This window comes from Dendrobates tinctorius, unplaced genomic scaffold (genome assembly GCF_039654945.1).
Source record: "Dendrobates tinctorius isolate UK_male_01 unplaced genomic scaffold, ASM3965494v1 ptg000203l, whole genome shotgun sequence".
In the NCBI taxonomy this organism is placed as follows: Eukaryota; Metazoa; Chordata; class Amphibia; order Anura; family Dendrobatidae; genus Dendrobates; species Dendrobates tinctorius.
In genome coordinates, this window is record NW_027361870.1 from 23,796,547 (window position 1) to 23,821,986 (window position 25,440).

Consider the following 25,440-nt stretch of genomic DNA (forward strand, 5'->3'; position numbering starts at 1 on the left):
CCAAGTCTTGTCTTTCAGTTTATTTAACCCCGAGGTGTCTGTATTACCCTTTACCTGGTTTTTGGTGCTGTTTACTTTATTCCCTGTCTCACCCCCTGGGGAGGGGGGTTGGTGTTTAGCTCAGGGCTGAACAGGAGATAGGGACAGGTTGGAGACTTGTGCCTAACTACCTTTCAGTGTACCCCCAAGTTAAGGAAAGTCAGGACACCCCCTTAGTCTTGGGGGCAGTTCAGGGGCCCTGGTTCCACGTCTCCTGTCTCACCGCAGCTGCCCCGTGACATAAATCTTTCACTGCAATTGTCAGTCTATTCCAGGGATTTCGGCTTAGGCTTTGTTCAGAGGTATTTACCGCATGGGGAGGAAGGTTGTAATGTCATATTAGTGAGTATTACATCCTCGGTGAACTGGACAAGCCTAATGCTGCCTTGTGCTTAGGCTCTTGCCTTAACCTTAGCTGAAAGGCATTCTGTGCTCCAGTCAGGGCTTTAGGTTCATTGATCCCTGAATTAGTGGGTAGACAGCACAATGTGTATATCGAGGGGTTGCACAAGCGCTGCTACTTCAAGTAGCTGATTGGCAGGGGTGCTGCAACTCTCATCCCAAATGATCTAATATTGGTGATCTATTCTGTAGTCTGTCAATATTCTGATCCTTGAGAACCCATTTAAATTTCTGATTTACCCACATATGAGTAAAGTCTTATACTGCAATGTAAGAGTTATAGCGTTTTACTTTTGTGCTTTACAAATCTCGTTTCTGTGGATTTAGTACACGGTCTATCATATAATTGCATTTCTAGACAATTCTGTGATTTATAGAACTTTTTTTTTTTCCCAACAGTACAATCTGGAAAACAAGTGTTACACTCCCAAGAGGAATCAAAGTACTGTATCGCTACTTCAAGGGCACTTTTCTGGAGCCAAGGGTAGGTTACTGTTTTGTTTTTGTTTTTTTGATCTTAACACTTTTTTCCTATGTGTTTTTTTTTTAAAAAAAACCCTATTCTTGTTATTTAATTGATGTGTGTCAGATTGCCAGGAGTTCAGCCCTTGCACACCCACTGATGAGCATTTTGCTGCTTCTGCGGAGGCTGGTTTTATAGTGGAAATGGCCATAACGGCACAACTTTGTAAATGGTTCAGTGACCGTACTCTGGTACTGCAGCATAGCTCCCATGGAAGTGATCGTGGCTAGTATCCTAAAAAAATAGGTATTCATTAACTACATTATGGAATACCCCCTTTAAAGGGTCTTGGGTTTCAAAACAAACCCTTTTGGGGTGGAAATTGCAGCTAATAGTATGAAATGCAATGTTACATTTAATTAAATGACTGACCATATAGTATGTGTGTGGCTTTGGTAGAAGCCACTAATTCTTAGTGGCTCTCTGCTCAGATGTAAAGAAATGGTGTCTTTAGTGGGGAACCTCTTACAGTGGGGAAAATAAGTATTTGATACATTTTGCTGATTTTACAAGTTTTCCCTCCTACAAAGAATGGAGAGGTCTGTATCTTTTATCTTGGCTACACTTAACTGTGAGAGACAGAATCTAAAAATAAAAAAACCATACAGAAAATCAGGTTATATGATTTTTATTTTTTTTTTAATTTGTGTTAAATTCATTGTATTAATTGCACGTGTTTTGAATTTAACTGTATAAAAGACACCTGTTCACACACTCAATCAGTCACACTCCAACCTCTCCACCATGGCCAAGACCATAGAGTTGTGTAAGGACACCAGGGACAAAATTGTAGAGCTGCACAAGGCTGGGATTGGGCTACAAGGACAATAGGCCAGCAGCTTGGTGAGAAGGCAACAACTGTTGGCGCAATTATTAGAAAATGGAAGACACACAAGATGACTGTCCATCTTGCTTGGTATGGGGCTCCATGAAAGATCTCACCTTGTGGGATTAGGATGATTCTGAGAAAAGTCAGGAATGATCCAGAAGGCATGTGAGAAGGTCATGTGGGCAGATTTGACTGAAATAGAACTTTTTACTATCCACTCCACTCGCCGTGTTTGGAGGAAGAAGGATGAGTACAACCCCAAGAACACCGTCCAAACTGTGAAGCATAGTGAGGGAAACATCATACTTTGGGGGTGCTTTTCTGCAACTGTGACTCGAAGACTGCACCATATTGAAAGGAGGATGAATGGGGTCATGTATCACATGATTGTGGCCAACAACCTTCTCCCCTCAGTAAGAGCATTGAAGATAGGTCGTGGCTATGTCTTGCAGCATGACAATGACCTGAAACACACAGACAAGGCAACTAAGGAGTAACACCGTGAGAAGCATTTCAAGGTCCTGGAGTGGCCTAGCCAGTCTCCAGACCTGAACCCAATAGAAAATCTTTGAAGGAAGCTAAAACTCAGTGTTGCCCAGTGACAGCCTGAAACCTGAAAGATCTGGAGAACTGTATGGAGGAGTGGGCAAAATCACTGCTGCAATATGTTCAAACTTGGCCAAGAACTCCAGGAAATGTCTGACATCTGTAATTGCAGACTAAGGTTTCTGTACCAAATATTAAGTTCTGTTTCTCTATCCCCCATGACGGCACCACGGAGATAGAGGATCTGCCCCACGGGGACAGGAAACCTACAGATAAAAAAGCGGTACCTCTCTCCCGCGTCAGTTGGTTTCCTGTCCCCATAGAGAACCTACGGACTCACCAGTCGTCGATGGATGCCGGGGCCAGCCAGTCCGGAGGTCAGTCCGGAGGTTGACAGCGGGGGTTCCCTGTCCCGGCTGGGGTGGTAACCCGAGGCGCCACCGCTGGAAGGTCAGCGGGCCTCCATGGTGTGTGGGGGGGGAGAGGCGGCAGAAGTGCTGCTGAAGACCGCCTCCCCCAGGAATCTCCGCTTCAAGGGACAGCGGCGCAGCGGGCGCGGGAAGCTGCCGGTGGAGTTGGGCCATCGCAATGCATTCCTGGGGAGCGGCGGCGCGGCCTGTTGACGTCGCTACCGCCGCAATGCACCTCTGGGAACGGCATCTCGGAGCGCAGGGGGCGGAGCCGATGATGCCGGGTGCGCGCAAGCATCTCTGGGAGCCCGGAGTGCCGGGAGGAAGAGGCAGGGGCGGCGCGCACCTGGGGGCAGGGGAGAGAAAAAAAAAAAAAACTTGCATCTCCTGGAAGCATGAGTGAGCCTCCAGAGCAGCAACCGCAGCTGGACATGTCCTCCGACACAGGGCACCAGCGGCAACCGCGGCAGTCACCTCAACAGCAGAAACGCCGTAAGAAGGATCCCAAGGACCAGCCACAGCGGCACAGCAGCAGCCGCTCAGGGTCCAGGCGCAGCAAGGAGTCCAGTGGGGCAGTGACCCCAAAAGACAAGGCGTCGGCAGACCCGGTGGTCCCTCCAGATCCGGTATCCTTCTTCGGCTTTGTGGGTAAGTGGACTACGTGAATGGACAAGCTGTAACTAGGGCCTCCCTCTCTTTTAGGGGAAGAAGTGCATGCAGAATGCCAACCACAAGATTTGCCCACTTTGCAAAGAGTAGCTTCCCACGGGGTTTGGGAAAAGGCTCTGCCAAGCGTGCATTGATCACACGATTTGTAAGGAATCTCCAAGGTGCGCCTCCGACCTTAGGGCCCTGATTAAACACCAGGTAGAAAACACCGTGAAAACCCTTCAGGGAGGAAGCAAATAACATAGGAAAGCCAAAACCAGTGACCCCGAGTCAGACCTTAGCGATGGGGAGAGCGAACCTTCAACGTCAAACTCGGACAGTTCAGCATCCGACTCCTCATCCTCCAAAGAAGGGGGTCGCAGCTGTTTCCCTATCGAAGAAACGGATAGTTTAGTGAAAGCAATTAGAACAACTATGGGGTTGATGGACACCAGACCCAAAAGAAATATCCAAGATGCTATGTTCAGCGGGTTGGAACAAAAGAAGAGAAGATCATTCCCTATGAACGAGAAAATTCAAGCTCTAATTCAGCGAGAATGGAAAAGGCCGGAATAAAAGGGCCTCCTGACTCCAAAAAGGAAATATCCCTTTGAAGACCCAAGCTGTTCTTATTGGGAGAAAGCGCCAAAAGTGAATGTAGCAATAGCAAAAGCCTCAAAAAAAATTTGCCCTGCCGTTTGAGGATATGGGAACATTAAAAGACCCCATGGACAAAAAAGCGGAAACATTCCTAACAGGTTCCTGGGAGGCAGCCGGAGGAGGACTGAAGCCTGCCATAGCCGCCACATGCACCGCTAGAGCCTTAATGGTGTGGCTAGATCAGTTGGAGGGCCAGCTGAAAGACAAAACCCCAAGAGGCACAATTTTAGACTCTGTCCCATTGATGAGAGGAGCGGCGGCCTTTCTGGTGGATGCATCCGCGGATTCAATCCGTCTGGCAGCCAGGGCAGCCTCATTTTCAAATGCGGCAAGGAGAGCACTCTTGCTCAAATGATAGACGGGGGACCTGCAGACGAAATCCAAACTCTGCTCCATTCCATGTGAAGGCGAATTTCTTTTCGGCCCCACGCTGGACGATATCCTGGACAAAGCGGGGGATAAAAAGATGTCTTTCCCCAACCAGTCCAATTTCCCCTTCAAACGGTTTCGGAGCAGGAAATTTATACATAGAAAGCCGCCTAGAAACTCCCAGGATAAGTGGGAGGACAGAAGAGGAAAAGGGAAAGGGTTCATGTTCGGGAAACCAGCAGACAAGAAACAACCCCAATAAAGGTGTCTCCCAGGTAGGAGGAAGATTGGGCCACTTCTTTCCAGCCTGGGAAAATATATCAAACAGTTCCTGGATCTTAAGTGTAGTAAAAACAGGCCTCAAATTAACCTTCCACACCTCACCCAAACCCTCTTTTGTAGTGACCCAGCAGAGACAGTCAGCGGAAGAGCAAGAAGCAGTCCAACAAGAGATTCAGACCCTGGTGGAGAAATCAGTGCTACAAGAGGTCCCCCTCCAGGAAAAAGGAGAAGGCTTCTATTCCCCTATCTTCCTAAGGAGGAAGCCAGACGAGACATTCAGGACGATAATAAACCTGAAAAGATTTAACAAGTGCCTGATAATCCATCCTTTCAAAATGGAAACAATAAAATCTGCAGTAAAAAAGCGGTATCCAGCCTGTTACATGACGGTACTCGACTTAAAAGACGCGTACTATCACGTCCCCATACACAGGGACTACCGCCAGTATCTCAGGCTAGCAGTCACTATAAGGGGAGAGACACGGCACTACCAGTTCAAAGCTCTCCCATTCGGGCTGACAATCGCTCCGAGAGTCTTCACAAAAATCATGGCGGAAGTCATGGCACATATAAGGGAGCAGGATGTGCTTATAGTTCCATACCTAGACGACGTTCTAGTGATAGGCAACTCCCCATCTCACTGCAGGGACCAGCTGAACAGGTCTATGGAAACTAACTAAACTAGGTTGGCTGCTGAATCTGACAAAATCTCGGACGACCCCGAGCCAAGTACTAGAGTACCTGGGCATTACCATAGACTCGCTCAGACAATAGTGCCGTTGTCATGATCCAGGTTGGATCTGACAGATAAATGCACAAAGTAACCTTTTTTTTTTTTTCCTTTTGGCTGTGTGCCAAGGTTTGGTTTTTACCCCCGGTGGCCATTAGGATTATTGCACTGTGGTGTCTTTTGTTCTAAATATGCCCACCCGGTGGTGGTGAGCATCATTGCACTTGGTTACTTTAGTTTGTGCACGCAATTATGTAACAGGTGTGATTGCTCTATAAGAGAGTGTCAGGTGTGTCAATCACTGTTGGTGATTAGTCCTCAGTTACAAGCAAGCCTGGGTGAAGGATGGAGCAGAAGGAGAGTCCCGGGCAGCTCAGTGAGAGTCCTGGAGTGGCAGCTATGGTGTCTGCAAGGAGGGCTGGCATGGCTTGGTGGAGTTGCAGCTATGGTGTCTGCAAGGAGTTCTTGCATGGCTTGGTGGAGTGGCAGCTATGGTGTAGAGCTGCACTCATGATGCTGGATTCGGTTGCTGGAAAGCTGGACTCAACATGCTGGACTCTTTTGCGGGAAAGCTGGACTCATATGCTGGACTCTGTTTTCTGGACAGCTGCACGCAGGTGGTGGACTCTGTTTGCTCCAAGGCTGCACAATGGTGTTGGACCCGGTCGGAGGAAAAGAGGCACGCAGGTGGTGGGCTCTGTTGCTGGGAGCGTAAGCAACAGAGCAAAAGCTAAATGGTGGTCCCCTGTTTTGTCTCTTTTCCTTATGTGTGTTTAGTGCAGTGGTAGGATTAGTTTCCGCACCGTCCACTTCACTAGTGAGGGTTTAGGTGGAGGACGAGCTAGGGTTTAAAGGTATCCTGAGCGGCGCCCTGTGCGGAACCGGCCTAGGGAACGCTAGGAGTGTAGAGACACTGACTCAGGGGAGTGCAGGAGGTCTCCACGTCCCCGTTTCCCTATCGCAGGGCCACCATTGTTATTGTTACCCAGGTTTCCCCTTTATTGTTTAAATTCGCCTACTGGAGGCGGGGTTTCCAGACTTGCGTGTATTTCCAAAATGCGCCTGTTGGAGGCGGCGTATCCAGCTGCACGTGTTATTTAAATTCGCCCAACTGGAGGCGGTGTATCCAGGGTCACACGTGTCATCTAAATCCGCCCTGCTGGAGGTGCTGTGTCCAGCCACGCGTGACCATGACAGCCGTCTCCCAGAAGGGAAAGTGACACACATGAAACAGATATCGACAGTCCCAAAAACTCACACAGCGACAAAACTAAGGAAAGCCATGTACCTGCTCGGCTCAATGATAGCCTGCATCTTGGCTGTTCAGTAGGCCCAAGCCCATACAAGAGATCTCCAGTGGGAGACACTGGCCTCAGAGCTTTCTCTGCAAGGAGATTTAGAAGGGCGGTTAGACATCTCACCCGAAACAGCCCACTCACTGCAGTGGTGGACGGAGCCATCCAACCTATAACGGGGAGTCCCTTGGGTATTGTCAATATCTCGAGTCCTTACCACAGATGCAAGCCCCAGGGGGTGGGGGGCCCACTTGGACAACCAGGTAGCACAAGGGGTCTGGACGGAGGGCGAAGTAGCAGCTTCCTCAAATATGAAGGAGCTCTTAGCAGTAAAACTCGCCCTCCTGTATTTTCTGGACTCCCTCAGGTCCCACCACGTAAGGGTATTTTCGGACAATCGCACAGTAGTCGCTTACTTGAACCATCGGGGGGGGACAAGAGCCCGCGCCCTAAGGGAAGTGACAAAATCAATTTTCCAGCGGGCATAGGGAAATCTAAGCTCACTGACGGCACTGCACATAAAAGGGACAGACAACGTGACGGCAGACTTCCTAAGTCGCACACAACTAAGACGGGGAGTGGGAGTTAAACCAGGGAATTTTCGCTCAGATCACGACGCTATGGGGAAAACCCAGTATAGATCTATTTGCCAACAGAACAAACCGGAAGGTGGAAACCTTCTACTCCATAGACCCCTCCGGGAACCCGGTAGCCCTGGAAGCCCTTATGATTCCCTGGCACTTCCCCTTGCCTATGCGTTTCCACCAATAGCCTTAATTCCATCAGTTCTGAGGAAGATTCGGGAGGACAAGGCAAGGGTAATATTAATAGCCCCCTTCTGGCCGAGAAGGACGTGGTTCTCTTGGTTGAGGAAGATGTCCATCTCCGACCCTTGGGTCCTCCCAGACATCCCGAACTTACTCTCGCAGGGCCCGGTACTGCACCCCCAGGTGGAGAACCTACATATGACTGCCTGGAATTTGAAAGGGGTTCTCCAAAAATTTAGTGTCCACTCTCCTAAGGTGCAGGAAACCGGTAACCACTAAACTGTACGAGAGGATCTAGAGGAAGTTCCTCTCAGTATCAAACACCAGCGCAGGGGGGAGGTGCCTCTATCAAAAATCTTAGAGTTTCTGCAGAAGGGCTTAGCTTCCAGCACATTGAAAGTTCATATGGTGGCCCTAGGGGCCCTTTTACAACTATGACTTGGCAGGGAACCGTTGGGTGGCCAGATTCATCAAAGCAGCCGGTAGATCCAGGCCTATACCTTCCCTAAACACTCCTCCCTGGGATCTAAACTTGGTCCTATCAGCCCTGTTTCCATCCTCCCTTTGAACCGTTAGAAGAGGGTCCACTAAAACTGATTTCACTCAAGACCTCCCTCTTGGTAGCCCTGACATCGGCCCGCAGAATCGGTGACATCCAGGCCCTGTCAGCTCTTCCTCCGTTTACTCAGAGGATAGGGTGATACTTAGGACAGACCCAGCCTAACTACCGAAGGTAGCATCCAGATTCCACAGGACTCAGGAAATCTCCCTCCCCTCCTTTTGCCCCAATCCCAAAAACAGGGGAGAAGAAGCGTTACACACATTAGATGTGAGGAGATGCCTAATTGAATAACTAGCGGCCACCAGGGAGTGTAGAAAGGATAGGTCTCTTTTTGTCTGCTTCCAGGGGCCAAGAAAGGGGAGAAAGGCATCAAAGAGCACGCTGGCGAGGTGGATAAGAGACGCCATCACCTTGTCGTACTCGTCGTAGGGGGCAAACGTCCCAGACAGAATAACAGCCCATTCTACAAGAGCGGTGTCGACTTCCTGGGCAGAGAGAGCAGGCGTCTCCATTGAGCAGATATGTAGAGCCGCTACTTGATCCTCTCCGACTTTCTTTAACCACTATCGGCTGGACCTAGCCACCTCCTCAGATCTAACCTTTGGTAGAAGGGTGCTGGAGGCAGTGGTCGCCCCCTAATAGTCTCTGCATTTCTCTCCATGGTGCCGTCATGGGGGATAGAGAAAAGCGTAGTTACTTACCGTTAACGGTATTTCTCTGAGCCCATGACGGCACCCGTATATTCCCTCCCTACACGTCTGGGGTGCGCACTTATTGTAAATACAGTTTAGTTAAGTCACGTGGTGTCCCCTCTACGCAGTTTAATGATTACAGAAATTTCGTATTTTTCTTAAGATTGTTGTGTTAGTATTAGGCTGAAGTTCCTTTTGATGCTCTGTAAAACAACTTATGCGGGAGAGAGGCACCGCCTTTTTATTTGTAGGTTTCTTGTCCCCGTGGGGCGGATCCCCTCTCTCCGTGGTGCCGTCATGGGCTCAGAGAAATACCGTTAACGGTAAGTAACTACGCTTTTTCCTATTGTATAAAATACTTTATTTCATGGAATAAAATGCAAATATGTAAAAATCATACAATGTGATTGTTAGATTCTGTCTCTCACAGTTGAAGTGTACCTACAATAAAAATTAGTCCTCTTCACTCTTTGATAGGGTTTGCCAATTTTACCAGTTTTCCTACCTACAAACACTTATTTTCCTCAATGTAGGTGACCTCTTTATGCCTAATACAACTTTTGGTTTGATCCAAATGAACAACTCGTGTCCATTCACTGTAAGGTCATATGGATAGTTATTATTATTATTTTTATTATCATTATTATTATAGCGCCATTTATTCCATGGCGCAGTACATGTGAGGAGGGGAATACATAATAAAAAAACAAGTACAGTAATCTTAAACCATACAAGTCGCGACTGGTACAGGAGAGGACCCTGCCTGTGAGGGCTCACAATCTACAAGTTAAGACTATCAATTTACACTGTCTTATTTTCTATGGTATTTTAGTTGCAAGTAGTTAGTTATAATGTTAATGATTTATCATCTGCTCTCCGTGCGCTAGCTTTCTTTTGTTTTAGTGACAGGTTCACTTTAATCTCTTATACCTTTATGGAGAACACGGAAAGGTTTTTGTAATCTGAGATGCCGACTTATTGACCTTCATTTCTACAGCGCATTTATAGAAGCAGCTTCGTGAACATGTAGTAATAAACCGGACACCATCCTGCAGAGTGTATGGAAAGTTATTCAGTGCAGATGTTTTACTTTTAATTCACAGAATAAAGGCGAATCATGCCAAGTCATAGTACACAAGTGGGAGACCCATCTACAGCCACGATCAATAAAGCCTCTAGGTATGGTCATCTGCCATGTTTAATATAGATGAATTCAGCAAATCACTAAGTTGCTGCCTCACATTTTGCTTCATGTTTCTGTACCTTTCGGATCATTTTAGACATACTTTACCTAAGTGACACACCCTACAAAACCAGTTCAGAAACCCATTTTCCTGATGCTATTAGGTTTCCTCAGATGCTGAAAGTATAAAGGCTGCACCCTCCTTCACATTGTCTTAACACCTCTAGAACCCAAAAAAAATGAAGCAACTCCTTTTGGTCTTGTTTTGTATTTACATTTATGCGGACTCCTATGTTTCCATGGTAACAGACTACGAAAAAAACAACCCTATGTCTGATCATGATGTCGCACTTCCATCCATCTGTATTTCTGGCAAGAAGTAAGGGGACACATCAATGTCAACCTAATTGTAGGATAAAACTTCACATGGTATTTTTTTGGGTTCATTGCCGTGGATAGACAAAGGTCGTCATAGGAGCAGTAGACCTGAAGATTGCAGTCGGTTGCATAGCTTTTGCTTCTGTATTTCAAAATGTTTTGAGATTTTCAAATGTCAATATCACACAAACCTTTTGATACAGATATTAATGAGTTTGACACTGTCTTATAATTTCCATGTTGCACAAAAGCGATCAATAATTTTCTGCTGAATTTAAGAGGAGTAATTATTCAAGTGGTAAAAAAGAGAGATAAAAAAAACACAATAAGTGCTAACAAAAGCAAAGGGTTGTGATGGGAAGGAGGATGATGGCGAGATGAGTAGCGTTCTAACCTTAAAACAAAACCAGTGTCTTTCCATATTTCCCTTAGAAAGTTATAAGCAGGGCTGTGGAGTCGGTATAAAATTGAAAATATATAATTTGGTACAAGTAGTACAATGCAGGATGTGCTGTAAATGTTTCCATAAGAATTTGGGAAAGCTATGAAATGTCCTGTAAATATCTGTCCTGTTCCTGATGTAAGAATCTTGTATTTTAGTGGAGATGAATCTGTCCTGCACTTTACGTACATGCTCAGTAGTGACCAGTGCTGTGGAGTCATAGATGAGATGAATCTGTGCTGCACTTTATGTACATGCTCAGTAGTGACCAGTGCTGTGGAGTTGTAGAGGAGATGAATCTGTGCTGCACTTTATGCACATGCTCAGTAGTGAGGCAGGGCTGTGGAGTTGTAGATGATATGAATCTGTGCTGCACTTTATGTACATGCTCAGTAGTGACCAGTGATGTGGAGTTGTAGAGGAGATGAATCTGTGCTGCACTTTATGCACATGCTCAGTAGTGAGGCAGGGCTGTGGAGTTGTAGATGAGATGAATCTGTGCTGCACTTTATGCACATTCTCAGTAGTGACCAGTGCTGGGGAGCTGTAGATGAGATGAATCGGTGCTGCACTTTATGTACATGCTCAGTAGTGACCAGTGCTGGGGAGTTGTAGATGAGATGAATCTGTGCTGCACTTTATGTACATGCTCAGTAGTGATCAGTGCTGGGGAGTTGTAGATGAGATGAATCTGTGCTGCACTTTATGCACATGCTCAGTAGTGACCAGTGCTGGGGAGTTGTAGATGAGATGAATCTGTGCTGCACTTTATGTACATGCTCAGTAGTGATATGTGCTGCACATGCTCAGTAGTGACCAGTGCTGGGGAGTCAGAGGTTTGGCTTAATGACTCCACAGCTCTGGTCATAAATCCTAATCTTTCTCACTATAATACTTATTTTTTTATATTCATCATTTTGTCAGTATTAATTGATGCTGCAGACCTCCCCATACTAGGCAGGCAAACTGGGAAAAAAAAGTGGAAAAGAGGCCACTTGCTACTCCAGATGTATTGGGTATACTTCCATTAAAATGTTCTTGTAGTATTAGCAGGTCAGCTGAAAGCACACAGAGTGTTTATGGTGTATGGCCAAATATATCGCTAAAGCTCTCTCGGCTTGCAAAAAAATCCCTTGACACTAGTTTCTAATTTTTTTTAATTCTGCCTTAGTTTTAGTTGTGTTATAACATCGCCTCTGCTTTTTGTTAAAACATATATAAGGCTCAGACTAAGGACCGCACTGGTCAGAAACTACCGTATATATGTGTGTATAATAAATAAATATATATATAAAATCTAATATGTAAAGCTCAGAGTGTGTGTGTGTGTGTGTGTGTGTGTGTGTGTGTGTGTGTGTCCGGGATTGGCATCTGCACCGTTCCAGCTACAGCCACAAAATTTTGCACAGTCACACGAGAGCGTCATAGGCTATGTTGTGAGGCGAAATTTTAACCCCGTGCGTTCCAATTCACCAAACAATTTTGCATATTATTCTTATTTCTATGGTGTTATCTTCCTTCTGTAAAGCTGGAAATAACACAATTTATTACCGTGCTAACACAGACCACCCTCTGACACAGACTGCAGGGGGAGCCCAGTATCACACAGGATAGGATTAGATAAACTGCTCAGCAGTTAGTATCACACAGGATAGGATTAGATACACGGCTGAGCAGTCAGTAACGCACATGAAAGGATTAGGTACATGGCTCAGCACTCAGTATCACACAGGAGAGGATACTTGGGTAATCGTTTAGTTAATTTGTGTTGCCAATCTGTAGTGTTGAATATATGATGTGAAACGTTTTTATGTGCAATACAATCATTATAATTTGTTATAACTAACCACAGTTGGCTACTATGCCCAGGCAACGCTGGGCTCTTCAGCTAGTGTGTATATATATAATATATATATAATATATATATAATATATATATATATATATATATATATATATATATATATATATATATATATATATATTTTTTTTTTTTTTTTATTTATTTTTTTTATTATAATGTTTTTTTTGTTTTTTTTTAAAAGCTATCTTTGCCACTCAAATTGCCTGCTACTGTTGCTATGTACCTTGGGGTGGTATCTGTGGCCGCAGATGTGTGGTGCTAAGCTTGGACGCATGTATAGGCCGGTCTTTCCAACCCCATGCCTAAGTCGCTCACATTTCCATGTTCACAAAGGGTATACAATTAAGCTTTTATTTCAGTGCACAATACCCGTGTACCTTATGGCAGTAACCCGTGTGTTGGGAGAGTCTTCATGTATTCTTAACGTTTTCATGCAACGCCAGCTTCAGCCGTTTAATGATGTTGAGAAGCTAGTAATTATATTGGGCTTTTCTTGGTACTGAAATGGCCAGTTAGCATATAAACATTAGTCTAATTGCAGATTTATGTACTATTATTTTGGATCAATAGTAAAGACTACATTCCATGGCAGTGGCGAGACTGGAAGTGTTAGGTTTCAATTAATAATGCTCTTTTACTTTTTTAATGTTTAGTGGAGTAGAAACATTAATGGAACTTTTAGTTTAAGGTCCTACATTCACGCGTAGTAAACCCATCCCAATCAAGACATGGAAACGAAAACAGTCTGTTCTTGCAAGCTCCAAATTTCTGAAAGCTGACCTTTAAAATATAGAACATAGAGAGTGAAAACTAGACTGGCATAATTGTGAAACGTTTAAACTCTGATCAAGGTCACGAAAGTATGTGTAAGAATACCATCTGGATTCAAAGAAACGTGGTTAGGAAACTTCAGCCTGGGCATTAAAGGGTTATGATGAAATACTATTTTACAAATCATCGAACTTGCAACTTTATTTGCACTATTAGAGCTGTAAAGATTCAGATTGACCCTTGCTCAATATAAAAAAAAAAAAAAAGCTTTCAAATTCCTTAAGTATTCTCAATTAATATGTGGTTTAGACAGTTCCTATAGAGTGTTTTTGACCCAGATTGTCCAAGAATTACACTAGTAGCTTATTGGTTTAAGCTCTTGTCTACTGCTCAGACTACTTATTAAATACCGTATATACTCGAATATAAGCAGAGTTTTTCAGCCCATTTTTTTGGGCTGAAAGTCCCCCCTCTCGGCTAATATTCGAGTCATATACACTAGGGGGTCAGAGGGGGAGTTGGGGCGGGGGTGTCAGGTCATACTTGGGCCTCTTTCACATATCCGTCTGTCACCATCTGTCAAAATCCGCCGTTTTGCAAAAAAAAAACGGATCCGGCATTTTTCTTGGCGGATCCGTTTTTTTCCCCATTGACTTGCATTATCGGCAGATCTTGACGGATGGTCATCGTTGGATATGTTTTTTTTACGGATCTGCCAAAATTTTGGCGTCCGCAGACATGACAGGACGGACACTGCAACGTTTTTTTGCTGGCTGGATCCGCATTTGTACACTGCGCATGCCCAGAAGAATTTCCTATATCTCTCTCTATATATATCTCTCTCTGTCTATATCTCTCTCTTTATCTATATATATCTCTATCCTCTATCCTCTATTCTCTATCCTCTATTCTCTATCCTCTATTCTCTATCCTCTATTCTCTATCCTCTATTCTCTATCCTCTATTCTCTATCCTCTATTCTCTATCCTCTATTCTCTATCCTCTATTCTCTATCCTCTATTCTCTATCCTCTATTCTCTGTTCTCTATCCTCTATTCTCTATCCTCTATTCTCTATCCTCTACCCTCTATCTCGTAGCACACGTTGCTTTCAAAACAGTTGCAGATCCGTGTCCCGCCATTTTCACGGAATGCAACTGATGAAAAAAACATGTGTGAAACAGGCCTTACCCGTCCTGTGTAAAGTAAGACAAACTTGGCACTCAACTTCTGAATAGATGCAGTTGTATTTAATGCAGCCAAATTAAACAACAAAAACGTTTCGGCCTCATGTGGCCTTCATCAGTTAGCTATGGATAAAAGATATATACAAAACATGTAAATATACACCCACAGACATAATAGTGCATTAAACGAAACTATATAATCTGTACAGCATTGCACCCACATATATTGCTACTTACCAGCGGCCGCATTTATATGGTATGCCCACATATTATACGTTTTCTGCCTTTTTTTTTTCCATGGACTAGTCTTGTCTAATCACCGCCCTTTCCTTTATCTTAGGGATATAATCCCCTACCTGTTTCATTAAACAAGATCTTTTCCTATCTCTGAGCAGTCGGGCAGGTGGTAATTACCGCCTTCTGTCCACCTCACATATTTTTGTGCATTTTTCACTGAAGTTTCCAGTTTATGCTCATGTGTTTTTCTATGTTTTGACCATAGCCCCATGATTCTGAGGCTTCTTGTATATACTTTCGTTTTATGCACTATAATGTCTATGGGTGTATATTTACATGTTTTGTATATATCTTTTATCCATAGCTAACTGATGAAGGCCACATGAGGCTGAAACATTTTTTGTTTAATTTGGCTGCATTAAATACAACTGCATCTATTCAGAAGTTGAGTGCCAAGTTTTTCTTACTTTACACAAGGTGTGGGACCCTACTTGTGCACCTCTCCAAGTAGTGCATACGGTGTTATATTTTTACATACTTACCTGTCCTGGCGCTGTCTCTTCAGCCCCCAGCTTCTCTGCGATCTCCCTTCCTTCAGCGGTCACATGGTACCGCTCATTAAACTCATGAATATGCGCATATTCATGAGTTTTAATGAGCGGTACCACCGCTGAAAGGATATCGCGGAGAAGCTGGGGGCTGAAGAGAGAGCGCCAGGACGGGTAAGTATAGCGATACTCACCTGTCCTGCGTCAATGGCTGCTTGCTGCTGTCTGGCACGTCATCTGTCAGTGACGTTCAGACAGCAGAGGGCGCGGTGACGTGGTTAGTGCGCGCCGCGCCCCCTGCAGTCTGAACTTCACTGACAGATGACGTGCCAGACAACAGCAAGCAGCCATGGATGCAGGACAGGTGAATATCTCAGGTGCCAGCAGTGACACCGGCACCTGACCCCCAGCGACGGAGAGGTGAGTATGTCATTTTTTTTATTTTTAAATGCAGCAGCTGCAGCACATGGGGCCATAATCTATGGAGCATTTTATGGGGGCAGCATATTGGGGCATAATCTGTGGAGCATCTTATGGGGTCAGCATATGGGGGCATAAGCTATGGAGCATTTTATGGGGCAGCATATGGGGGCATAATCTATGGAGCATCTTATGGGGGCAGCATATAGGGGCATAATCTATGGAGCATCATATGGGGGCATAATCTATGGAGCATCTTATGGGGCAGCATATGGGGGCATAATCTATGGAGCATCTTATGGGGGCATCCTATGGGGGCATAATCTTTGGAGCATCCTATGGGGGCATAATCTATGGAGCATCTTATGGGGGCATAATCTATGGAGCATCTTATGGGAGTCAATAAGTTTTCCCAGTTTTTGTGGCAAAATTAGGGGGGTCGGCTTATACTCGGGTCGGCTTATGTTCAAGTATATACGTTACTACCCCCCCCCCCCCAATGTAAAACAAACATGTCTGGTACTCGCCTCCTGTATCGGTGCTGTTCCAGCAGTGTCGGCACTGGGTCTGCCGAGGCTCATGTGACCTTATGCCACATGAGTCCTGCAGACAATTGATGACCACCATTGGGCTGAGGTTCTCTCGATTAGTTTGCACGAACCTTGGATGTCTGAAGGAATTGAGCAACCACAGGTTATACCACGCAGCCACTGTCACCCGTGCCTCAGAAGACCTGGTGCCGACATTGTGGCACAGTGATGGTACAATAGGTGAGTATAAGGCATTTGTATATTACATTTGGGGTTGAATTGAAAAAGCTGTTTGAGTAGTGGACAAATCCCCTTAAGTGAAATGATATAACACCTTTTTCCTGGTCACACTGTAGAACACTTCCTCTAATTTGCCAATATTTAAAGGTGGTGTGTCCTAAGAAAACGACCTTATATTTAAATTGTTTATGTTAAATTTATATTTTTGGGTAATTTTGTTTTCAGATTGTGATCTATGTTAAAAAATTGAACATTTTCCAGTTAAGACTCCTACTTCGTGTTCTTTCACGAAATTTGCATGTACATTGGCAGCTATAGATTAAAACGCACCCCTATCTATTTGAAGCATCTAATGAGCATGTGCAAAGGTTATTTTGCAGGTGGGGGAGCCGGGCCATGAGTGACATTGCCAATTGTGATTGGTGAATCATGTGTCATTAGTTGTGTATAGAGCTGCCTGTGATAATGAGACTTCTGAAACATCTTCTGCAATAAACAGGCAGTAACGGTCTGAAAATTGCAAAATTTAAATTTTGCTTAATTCAGATTGTAATATGAAAAGAGAAAACGTTATTTCAGTTAATTCTTTCGTTTTCCATTTGGTCTATGACAGCACTGGATTAAAAACAGACTAGCTGAAACCTTCTGAGCTCTATGTAGAAACGGGAGGTCAATTTTGTCTGCGCAAGTCCTTAGTCACTGCAAAAGTCTATGGCAGAGGGAAGGAGGGAGCAGCTGGGTCAGGAGTTGAGGAGGGGAATAATAAATGCAGGGAAAAGAGACTTCCTGTTTCTACATAGAGCAGAGAAAAGAGAATAGTTAACGGAGTAGAAAGGGAAAATGAGCATTTGTAAGTACACAATGCTATATAATATGATGACTGCAATATATAAAGATGAGAAACGTTTTGATGGGTGGAGGGCTTGTTTAACCGTGGACTACAGCTGATTGCTGGGGTTCTCATCAACAGGGAATGATGTGTCAAATATCTTTTAGGGTACGTTTCAAATTAAAAGGATTGTTCAAAGTGGATAACGTTGTATATGACAGGAGAAAGGAGCATTTTTCAAGATCAGGCTCCTGTTAGAGTAGTTCGTCGGCTGCTTGTGAAACTAAACAATAAACATGAATATAACTTTATTTTAAAGTGTTTCCCTTTTTTTCCTCTTTTACAGAAGAAGAATTGCACCTTGACGATGGAGAATTTGGCTTCCACAGTAAGTTAAAGTTTCTTTTTATTTTTGCTGTATTAACCTTACTTTGGCTTCTGAAGCACAAGAAAGCAAAGGCACATGTTACTAAGGTGTTAATGCAGAAACTGTGCGGTTTCACAAGCAATAAAGTAATTGTGTTTTATCTAATATCTGTGTCCCAGGTACCTTCAGAAAGGTAGTGCTCAGAATAGAAGCAGATCTTGTAATAAGCTTCTTGAAACTCCTAATTGAAACTCTCTTTTAGCAAATTCTCAACTAATCTTTGCCTTCCACCTTTTTTTAATTTTTTTCCCCGAATCAGCAGACGTCTCTTTCCTGGAACTTATAGAGTGACAAATAGGGATGTTTTATCGCCTGTCATGTATTTTTGATTCCTCTAAATAAAGTATTTGTGAGAACCGGAAGCACTAGGTCAGTCAAAATACTAGATGACTAGTAGTTTTTTTTGTTTAGTTTTTGAATCCAAGGAATCCATCTAGATATATAAAAAATGCCTTTTTCTTCTTTTCTTTTTATTCAATAGGCGAGTTTGTGTTAAAACTTCACTAAAAGAATTGGAACATAAAAAGCCTTTTTTTTTTTTTTTTTTTTTTGGTATTATGATTCATGAAGACATGGGCATAATAGAATATATCAAATCTTACAGTAGAGTACAGTATAAACTGTAATAAGTATTTATCTCATGGTGTTATTTAAAGGGAGCCAGTCACCAGAAAAAAACGCAATTAGCCTGCAGATGTGGTGTTAATCTGCATGTTAATAGGTTCATTAGCCTACCTCGGCGCCTGCCCTTAGCCGAACGCTGCGGGGAGAAAATGATCTTTACTTCTCCTGGCAGCGTTCAGGCTTCCGTGTATACAGAGCAGCCAGCGGCTTTAACTGCGCCCCTGGCCCTGACTGGCAGACCCCAATGCAGAGCGAGCATTCGGCCAAGTGCGGGTGTCGGGCAGGTTAATAACCTGCAGATTAACCCCATATGTGCAGGATAATAGTGGTTTTTTTTTCTGATGACAGATTCTCTTTAAAATTAGATGCGAAAATAGAATTGTCATTGTAGGATCGCTGATAACAGTGAGAGTTTATAGCTTTTGTAATATTGAATATTGTATATACACAGGATATGCCATAAATATGTGATGGATATGTGTACCATTGCATCTGTCTCAAGAACTGGACTGTTTGGTGTACTGCCTAGCACGCCATAAATGTCAGAGATGGGACAACCCCTGTAATTATTAGAAATCCTAAGTTATGACGGTGTACAGTGCATATGCTGACAACGTGTCTCCATTTGCAACTTATTGTTTGCCGAGAGTGTGAGGCTGTGTGCCCACGTTGCGTTTTTTTAAAGCTTTTCCGCAGCGTTTGTGCCGGCTCAGACGCTGCACAAACGCTTAAAAGAAGCTTCAAATTAATTTGCATGCGTTTTTGGCTTTTTTTTTTGCCAATGCATGCGTTTTTAAACGCTCAGGAATCGCTTAGCGGCTAAAAACGCAGCATGCACATTAATTTCCGCATTGCTGAGCGTTTTTAGCCATCCCCAATGTTCCCAGAAACCGCGCGTCAAAAAAAGCGCGTCTTTTGTGCAAAAACCACGCAAGAAACACGCAGAAAAAAGACGCGCCTTTTCTGGGAAGGGAATCAGTTTCCTGAGCGTTTAAAAACGCTAACGTGGGCACATAGCCTAATGCAAATTTATGCTTGTTTATTTTGTGAATGTTGTTTTTTATGTGTTGTTCCATAGCCGATGTATTGCATCATTTACCGTAATTTCTGTTAAGTTTGAGGTTTTTGTGTTTTATAGGGAGCTGAGACCACGACGCCCAATGTGCATGACTGCTTTTAGGATGATCGCACATTCAGTTTTTGTAACCAAATTTAGGATTGGATGTAAAAAAGGATATATTTTTTTTAAATTTTACTATGCTCTTTGGCTCAAAAACTGCATGTGTGTTTCCAGCCTTACTGTGGTGCGCCTATGAGACTAGTTCATGGAGGGATAGACTGAATAGACCTATCTCGCCATCCAGGTCATCATATTTCTGCCAAGCGCTCTCATTGCACCACGTATTGTAGTTTTGCTGGGTCTTCCAAATATAATACGCTGCACTAATATTTATATTGGGAAATGAAAGAATGTATCCACATGTCTCAGTAATGTGGTGCTTGCATGTGGAACATGTTTTTGAGGTGTTTCACCCATGGGAACTGATGTTATTCGCAGTGGAACAAGTGAACTGTGTAATATATTACTGATCTATTAAGATTCACGCTAAAAAGAATTTATTGCCATTAATCAACTCGCTTTAGTCCAGTTTTGTGCATAAAGGGATTTTGTTATCGGGACTCCTCTGCCTCACAAACTGTTTAGATGGTCATGTTGCTCAATGAAGATTGTCACCCATGTTTCCTTAGGCAATCTGTCCTTCCCTGACTTGAAAAAATGGGGGTTTAATTCATACGTAAATGAGGCTGAAGTGCTCTGGGCGTGAGCACAGGATACCTATCCATTGCGCGAGATCCACAGGGACGAGAATGGTTGCAGATTTGCAGCATATTTCATCCTTGGCATTTCCCAATGGTGGAATCCAAAGCATAAGTTGACACGCTGAGGTGTTACAGTCCGCTGCTCAATTTCTGCTTTGTATATTATCATAAATGTGTGGGTGAGATTTTGTGAAACCATATGCTGTAAATTTTCCACTCGCGAGCACGTACAGAACATGGCCTGCGCACACGCCGATATGGTTGGTTGTGCAGGGTCTTTAAGGTTGACTTCCATCCGGGCTACTCCACAGGTAGCAGAATAGCTTTGAAGAAGTTCCTCAGGTAAAGCCACAGTGTTAAATATGCACCAAATCATGTAGATAGTTGGGCAGATTTTACTTGTCAAAAACAGCAAAATCTTGAAAATATGCAAAAAAACAAAAAAAACAAAAAACCTCAAAGCAAGATAATATCCTCCCCAAGCAATGCATCTGTAGTCATCTTCCAGTCTCTGTGTACCTGGGCATCTTAACCCATGTAACTGCTACATAAGGGAAGGGGCATCACCACTGAACCCCGAGGTTACAGAAACTGGCAGGAGACCATATAGTGGCTAAACATAACAATCTTCATTATGACAGGTGCATGCTGTGTATTATTTCCTGGCATGGTATACAAAGCACACTTGGTGTTATCCCACCTCTCAGGGTGAGGCTCCCCGCATAGCTGCTTTCTTCCACAATTTTACTGAAACTGAATCCAGGAAAACCACAATGTTTGGCCTCGCTCATAGATGCATAGATCCTAGATAAGAGAATCCAAGCTAAAGTATCTTTTAGTGTCTTATTGATTTTGTGCAAAGTGCCATCATATAGCTATAAAGGCTAATAATGGGTGACCGTTCATCTGATGTCTCTGTATGCTTACTGTCAATTCTTCTGTTTTGGGTTGTTTGTTCCGACTGCTAACTTTCATCTACTTTGCCAGATGGCGTTGACACTGTGGATTCCGGATGGCTGACATGTCAGACTGAGCTTAGATTACGTCTACATTATTCTGAAAAACAGCCTGTTTCTATATCCAAGAAAAAATTTAAAAAGTCTAGGTTTAGGTATGGTGATAAATCGGTCTTGCGTTTTTTGTTTTTAAAAAGAGCAAAGATGGCTTTCCACCTTCTATTTAATGCTGTTTGTACAGAAATCTTGGAGACCAAGCGCTGCTCTGGAGTCCTGACGGTGCAGCAAAACTTCATGAACTCGCCTCGTGGGCTTTTGCCATGCCCCGTCCCTCCTCAGCTTCACACACTTTGTCACAGCAGGTCGAAGCAGGCGTCAAAATTACATTAGTTGTGCAAATATTTTCTGCCACAACGCACCATGAATGGTCACAAAACTGCATTGTGAAATGGACAAGATTGTCTGTCTAATAGGCCTAATTTCATGTGCCCTACTGCAGGTGAAATAAGTATTGAACGCGTCACCAATTTTCTAAGTCAATCTACTTACTTATTCAATTGTGTTCAATATTTTTCACCCGCTGTTTCATTTATTAAGTGTATTTAATATGTGAAATGAACTATCCTTTTCAATACACAGGGTTTGTGCTCTTTTTATAGCTTACAGTTTTACGGATATGCTGACACATCCAGAAATATTACATGTTCCCAATGTAAACTTGATGAGCCCCACAAGTATGGGGTGACGAGAGCATCAATAGTTCTCATTGGGCCACAAAATATTTTTTATACTACTGCCTTAGTCATGCACTAACCAGCAAAACTTTGAAAGGCACAATTTGCTTTTCTACATCTGTGGTTTCGAGCAGTTTTATTTAATTATAATTGTTGTCCACTGAAGAATCTTTATGGCGAAACCTGACATTTTGTTGGCCTCAAAATAATAGAAAAAATTATCTGAAAAATCCGCTTTTTTTATAATCTGGATTATACTTTTGCGGTTTTCCCTCCAATTAAAATGATCATCTTATTCCATCTCTGGTTCCTTATTAATCCCGCCACTGTAAAAATCTTGCCGTATTTAAAGGGAATCTGTCACCCCATTTTCGGCCTATAAGCTTGCCGGCACCGCCATCAGGGGCTTGCAGTTAGGTCCATATATATTTTTGGACAGAGACAACATCTTTCTAATTTTGGTTCTAGACATTACCACAATGAATTTTAAACAAAACAATTCAGATGCAGTTGAAGTTCAGACGTTCAGCTTTCATTTGAGGGTATCCACATTAAAATTGGATGAAGGGTTTAGGAGTTTCAGCTCCTTAACATGTGCCACCCTGTTTTTAAAGGGACCAAAAGTAATTGGACAATTGACTCCAAGGCTATTTCATGGACAGGTGTGGGCAATCCCTTCGTTATGTCATTCTCAATTAAGCAGATAAAAGGCCTGGAGTTGATTTGAGGTGTGGTGCTTGCATTTGGAAGGTTTTGCTGTGAAGGAAACAAGCGGTCAAAGGAGCTCTCCATGCAGGTGAAACAAGCCATCCTTAAACTGCAAAAACAGAAAAAAAACCATCCGAGAAATTGCTACAACATTAGGAGTGGCAAAATCTACAGTTTGGTACATCCTGAGAAAGAAAGAAAGCACTGGTGAACTCATCAATGCAAAAAGACCTGGGCGCCCACGGAAGACAACAGTGGTGGATGATCGCCGAATAGTCTCCATGGTGAAGAGAAACCCCTTCACAACAGCCAACCAAGTGAACAACACTCTCCAGGAGGTAGGGGTATCAATATCCAAATCTACCATAAAGAGTAGACTACATGAAAGTAAATACAGAGGGTTCACTGCACGGTGCAAGCCACTCATAAGCATCAAGAATCAAAAGGCTAGACTGGACTTTGCTAAAAAACATCTAAAAAAGCCAGCACAGTTCTGGAAGAACATTCTTTGGACAGAAGAAACCAAGATCAACCTCTACCAGAATGATGGAAAGAGAAAAGTATGGCGAAGGCGTGGTACAGCTCATGATCCAAAGCATACCACATCATCTGTAAGACATGGCGGAGGCAGTGTGATGGCTTGGGCATGCATGGCTGCCAGTGGCACTGGGTCACTAGTGTTTATTGATGATGTGACACAGGACAGAAGCAGCCGAATGATTTCTGAGGTATTCAGAGCCATACTGTGTGCTCAGATCCAGCCAAATGCAGCCAAACTGATTGTTCGTCATTTCATACTACAGATGGACAATGACCCAAAACATAAAGCCAAAGCAACCCAGGAGTTTATTAAAGCAAAGAAGTGGAATATTCTTGAATGGCCAAGTCAGTCACCTGATCTCAACCCAATTGAGCATGCATTTCACTTGTTAAAGACTAAACTTCAGACAGAAAGGACAACAAACAAACAGCAACTGAAAACCACCGCAGTGAAGGCCTGGCAGAGCATCAAAAAGGAGGAAACACAGCGTCTGGTGATGTCCATGAGTTCAAGACTAAAGGCAGTCATTGCCAACACAGGGTTTTCAACCAAGTACTAGAAATGAACATTTTATTTACAATTATTTAATCTGTCCAATTACTTTTGGTCCCTTTAAAAACAGGGTGGCACATGGTAAGGAGCTGAAACTCCTAAACCCTTCATCCAATTTTAATGTGGATACCCTCAAATGAAAGCTGAAAGTCTGAACTTCAACTGCATCTGAATTGTTTTGTTTAAAATTCATTGTGGTAATGTCTAGAACCAAAATTAGAAAAATGTTGTCTCTGTCCAAATATATATGGACCTAACTATCTACAGTATTCTGTAATGCTGTAGATAAGCCCCCGATGTAACCTGAAAGATAAGAAAAACACGTTAGATTATACTCGCGGGGGGCGGAGTCGGGTGCTGTGGGTGTCGCGGTCCGGTCCAGCGCCTCCCATCTTCTAGCGATGACATCCTCCTCCTTCCTTCTCCCTTGGCTCCGGCGCAGGCGTACTTTATCTGCCCTGTTGAGGCAAAGTAAAGTACTACAGTGCGCAGGTGTCGGGAAAGGTCAGAGAGGTCCGGCGCCTGCGCACTGCAGTACTTTACTCTGCCCTCAACAGGGAAGATATAGTACGCGTGCGCAGGAGCCAAGGGAGAAGCAAGGAGAAGGACATCATCGTATGAAGATGGGAGGCCCTGATGGCGTTGGCCGCAGCTGATAGAGCTAAAATGGGGTGACAGATTCCCTTTAAGGGAATGATGGTGGCTTTCTTTATTCTAGGGTCTTCCCATTGTTGTCCGTGTCATTGTATTGCCACTTGGTGGATAGGACACAGCCTTTGTGCTGACTTTAGCCCATACAATCCTTCGTTTTGCCCTCTTCTCTTGAGTTAGTTATCACATAGATAATTAATGACTAAACGTTTTTTTTTCATTTTGTTTTTCTATACAATGGCCACACAAGATTTTAAGAAACATGCCAAAAGTCTTATGATAGTGGAGCAGCCCTCCACTAACTGTACAAACAGCATTACCTACCTCCAACATATCCCCCAATCTATTATATGCATCTGAATGCAAAGATTTTGCCTTTCTATGAGAGAAGTTAAGGTAATAAATTCTAAAGTGAATTTGTTTCTGCATTTCAAAAAATATGACTAAGATGCAAAGTTATTATTTTTTTGCCTAGGCCTACCTCACAAAATCTTACTGAAATGGGGCCCTGTCATTTTGGGGTCTGTGGGGGTCTTCTTGTCACCATTTTCTCTTCCCCTTCTGAATGCATTCATATATCAGGCAGGGAAGATAACACAATTGCTGTGTGAATTCACAAGAGAGCCCCTTCAGATCTGTGTGGCACTCGGTTAAAAAAAAATCTGTCACCAGGATTTTTCCACCTCCTCGGAGTGCAACATGATTCAGGGGCAGAGATCCTAATTCCAGGGTTGTCGCTCTTTTTTTACTGGCTGCAACAGATGTTGTAGAATCCCTGTTTTACCTGCTGCAGATCTAGCAGAGCTCAGAATTGTGAGCTCTGTATATCCCTGCCCCACGACTGATTGGCAGCTTTCTGTGTACACTGTGCATAGGCAGAAAGCTGCTAATCATTGGTAGGGGTAGGGTTACAGAGAGCAGTTGACGAGGAGACGGTAGACATCTAGTCCTGTAGTGATCGCCTGTTAATAAAACACTGATTTTATTTGAAAAAAAAAAACAGCAGCACAAAGCCCAGTAAGTGATACTTCACTGGAATCTGACT

At 43.5% G+C, this 25,440-nt stretch overlaps 1 protein-coding gene across 1 annotated transcript in view; it reads left to right on the forward strand.

Annotated features, from left to right (window-relative positions):
- GPCPD1 (glycerophosphocholine phosphodiesterase 1) overlaps positions 1-25,440 on the forward strand; it is a 116,051-nt gene that overhangs the window by 35,447 nt on the left and 55,164 nt on the right. Inside the window, exons 4-7 of the mRNA XM_073553885.1 lie at positions 841-925; positions 9,858-9,933; positions 17,728-17,769; positions 21,241-21,364. Coding sequence (XP_073409986.1) covers positions 841-925; positions 9,858-9,933; positions 17,728-17,769; positions 21,241-21,364 — 327 coding nt within the window. The remainder of the gene's footprint in view (positions 1-840; positions 926-9,857; positions 9,934-17,727; positions 17,770-21,240; positions 21,365-25,440) is intronic.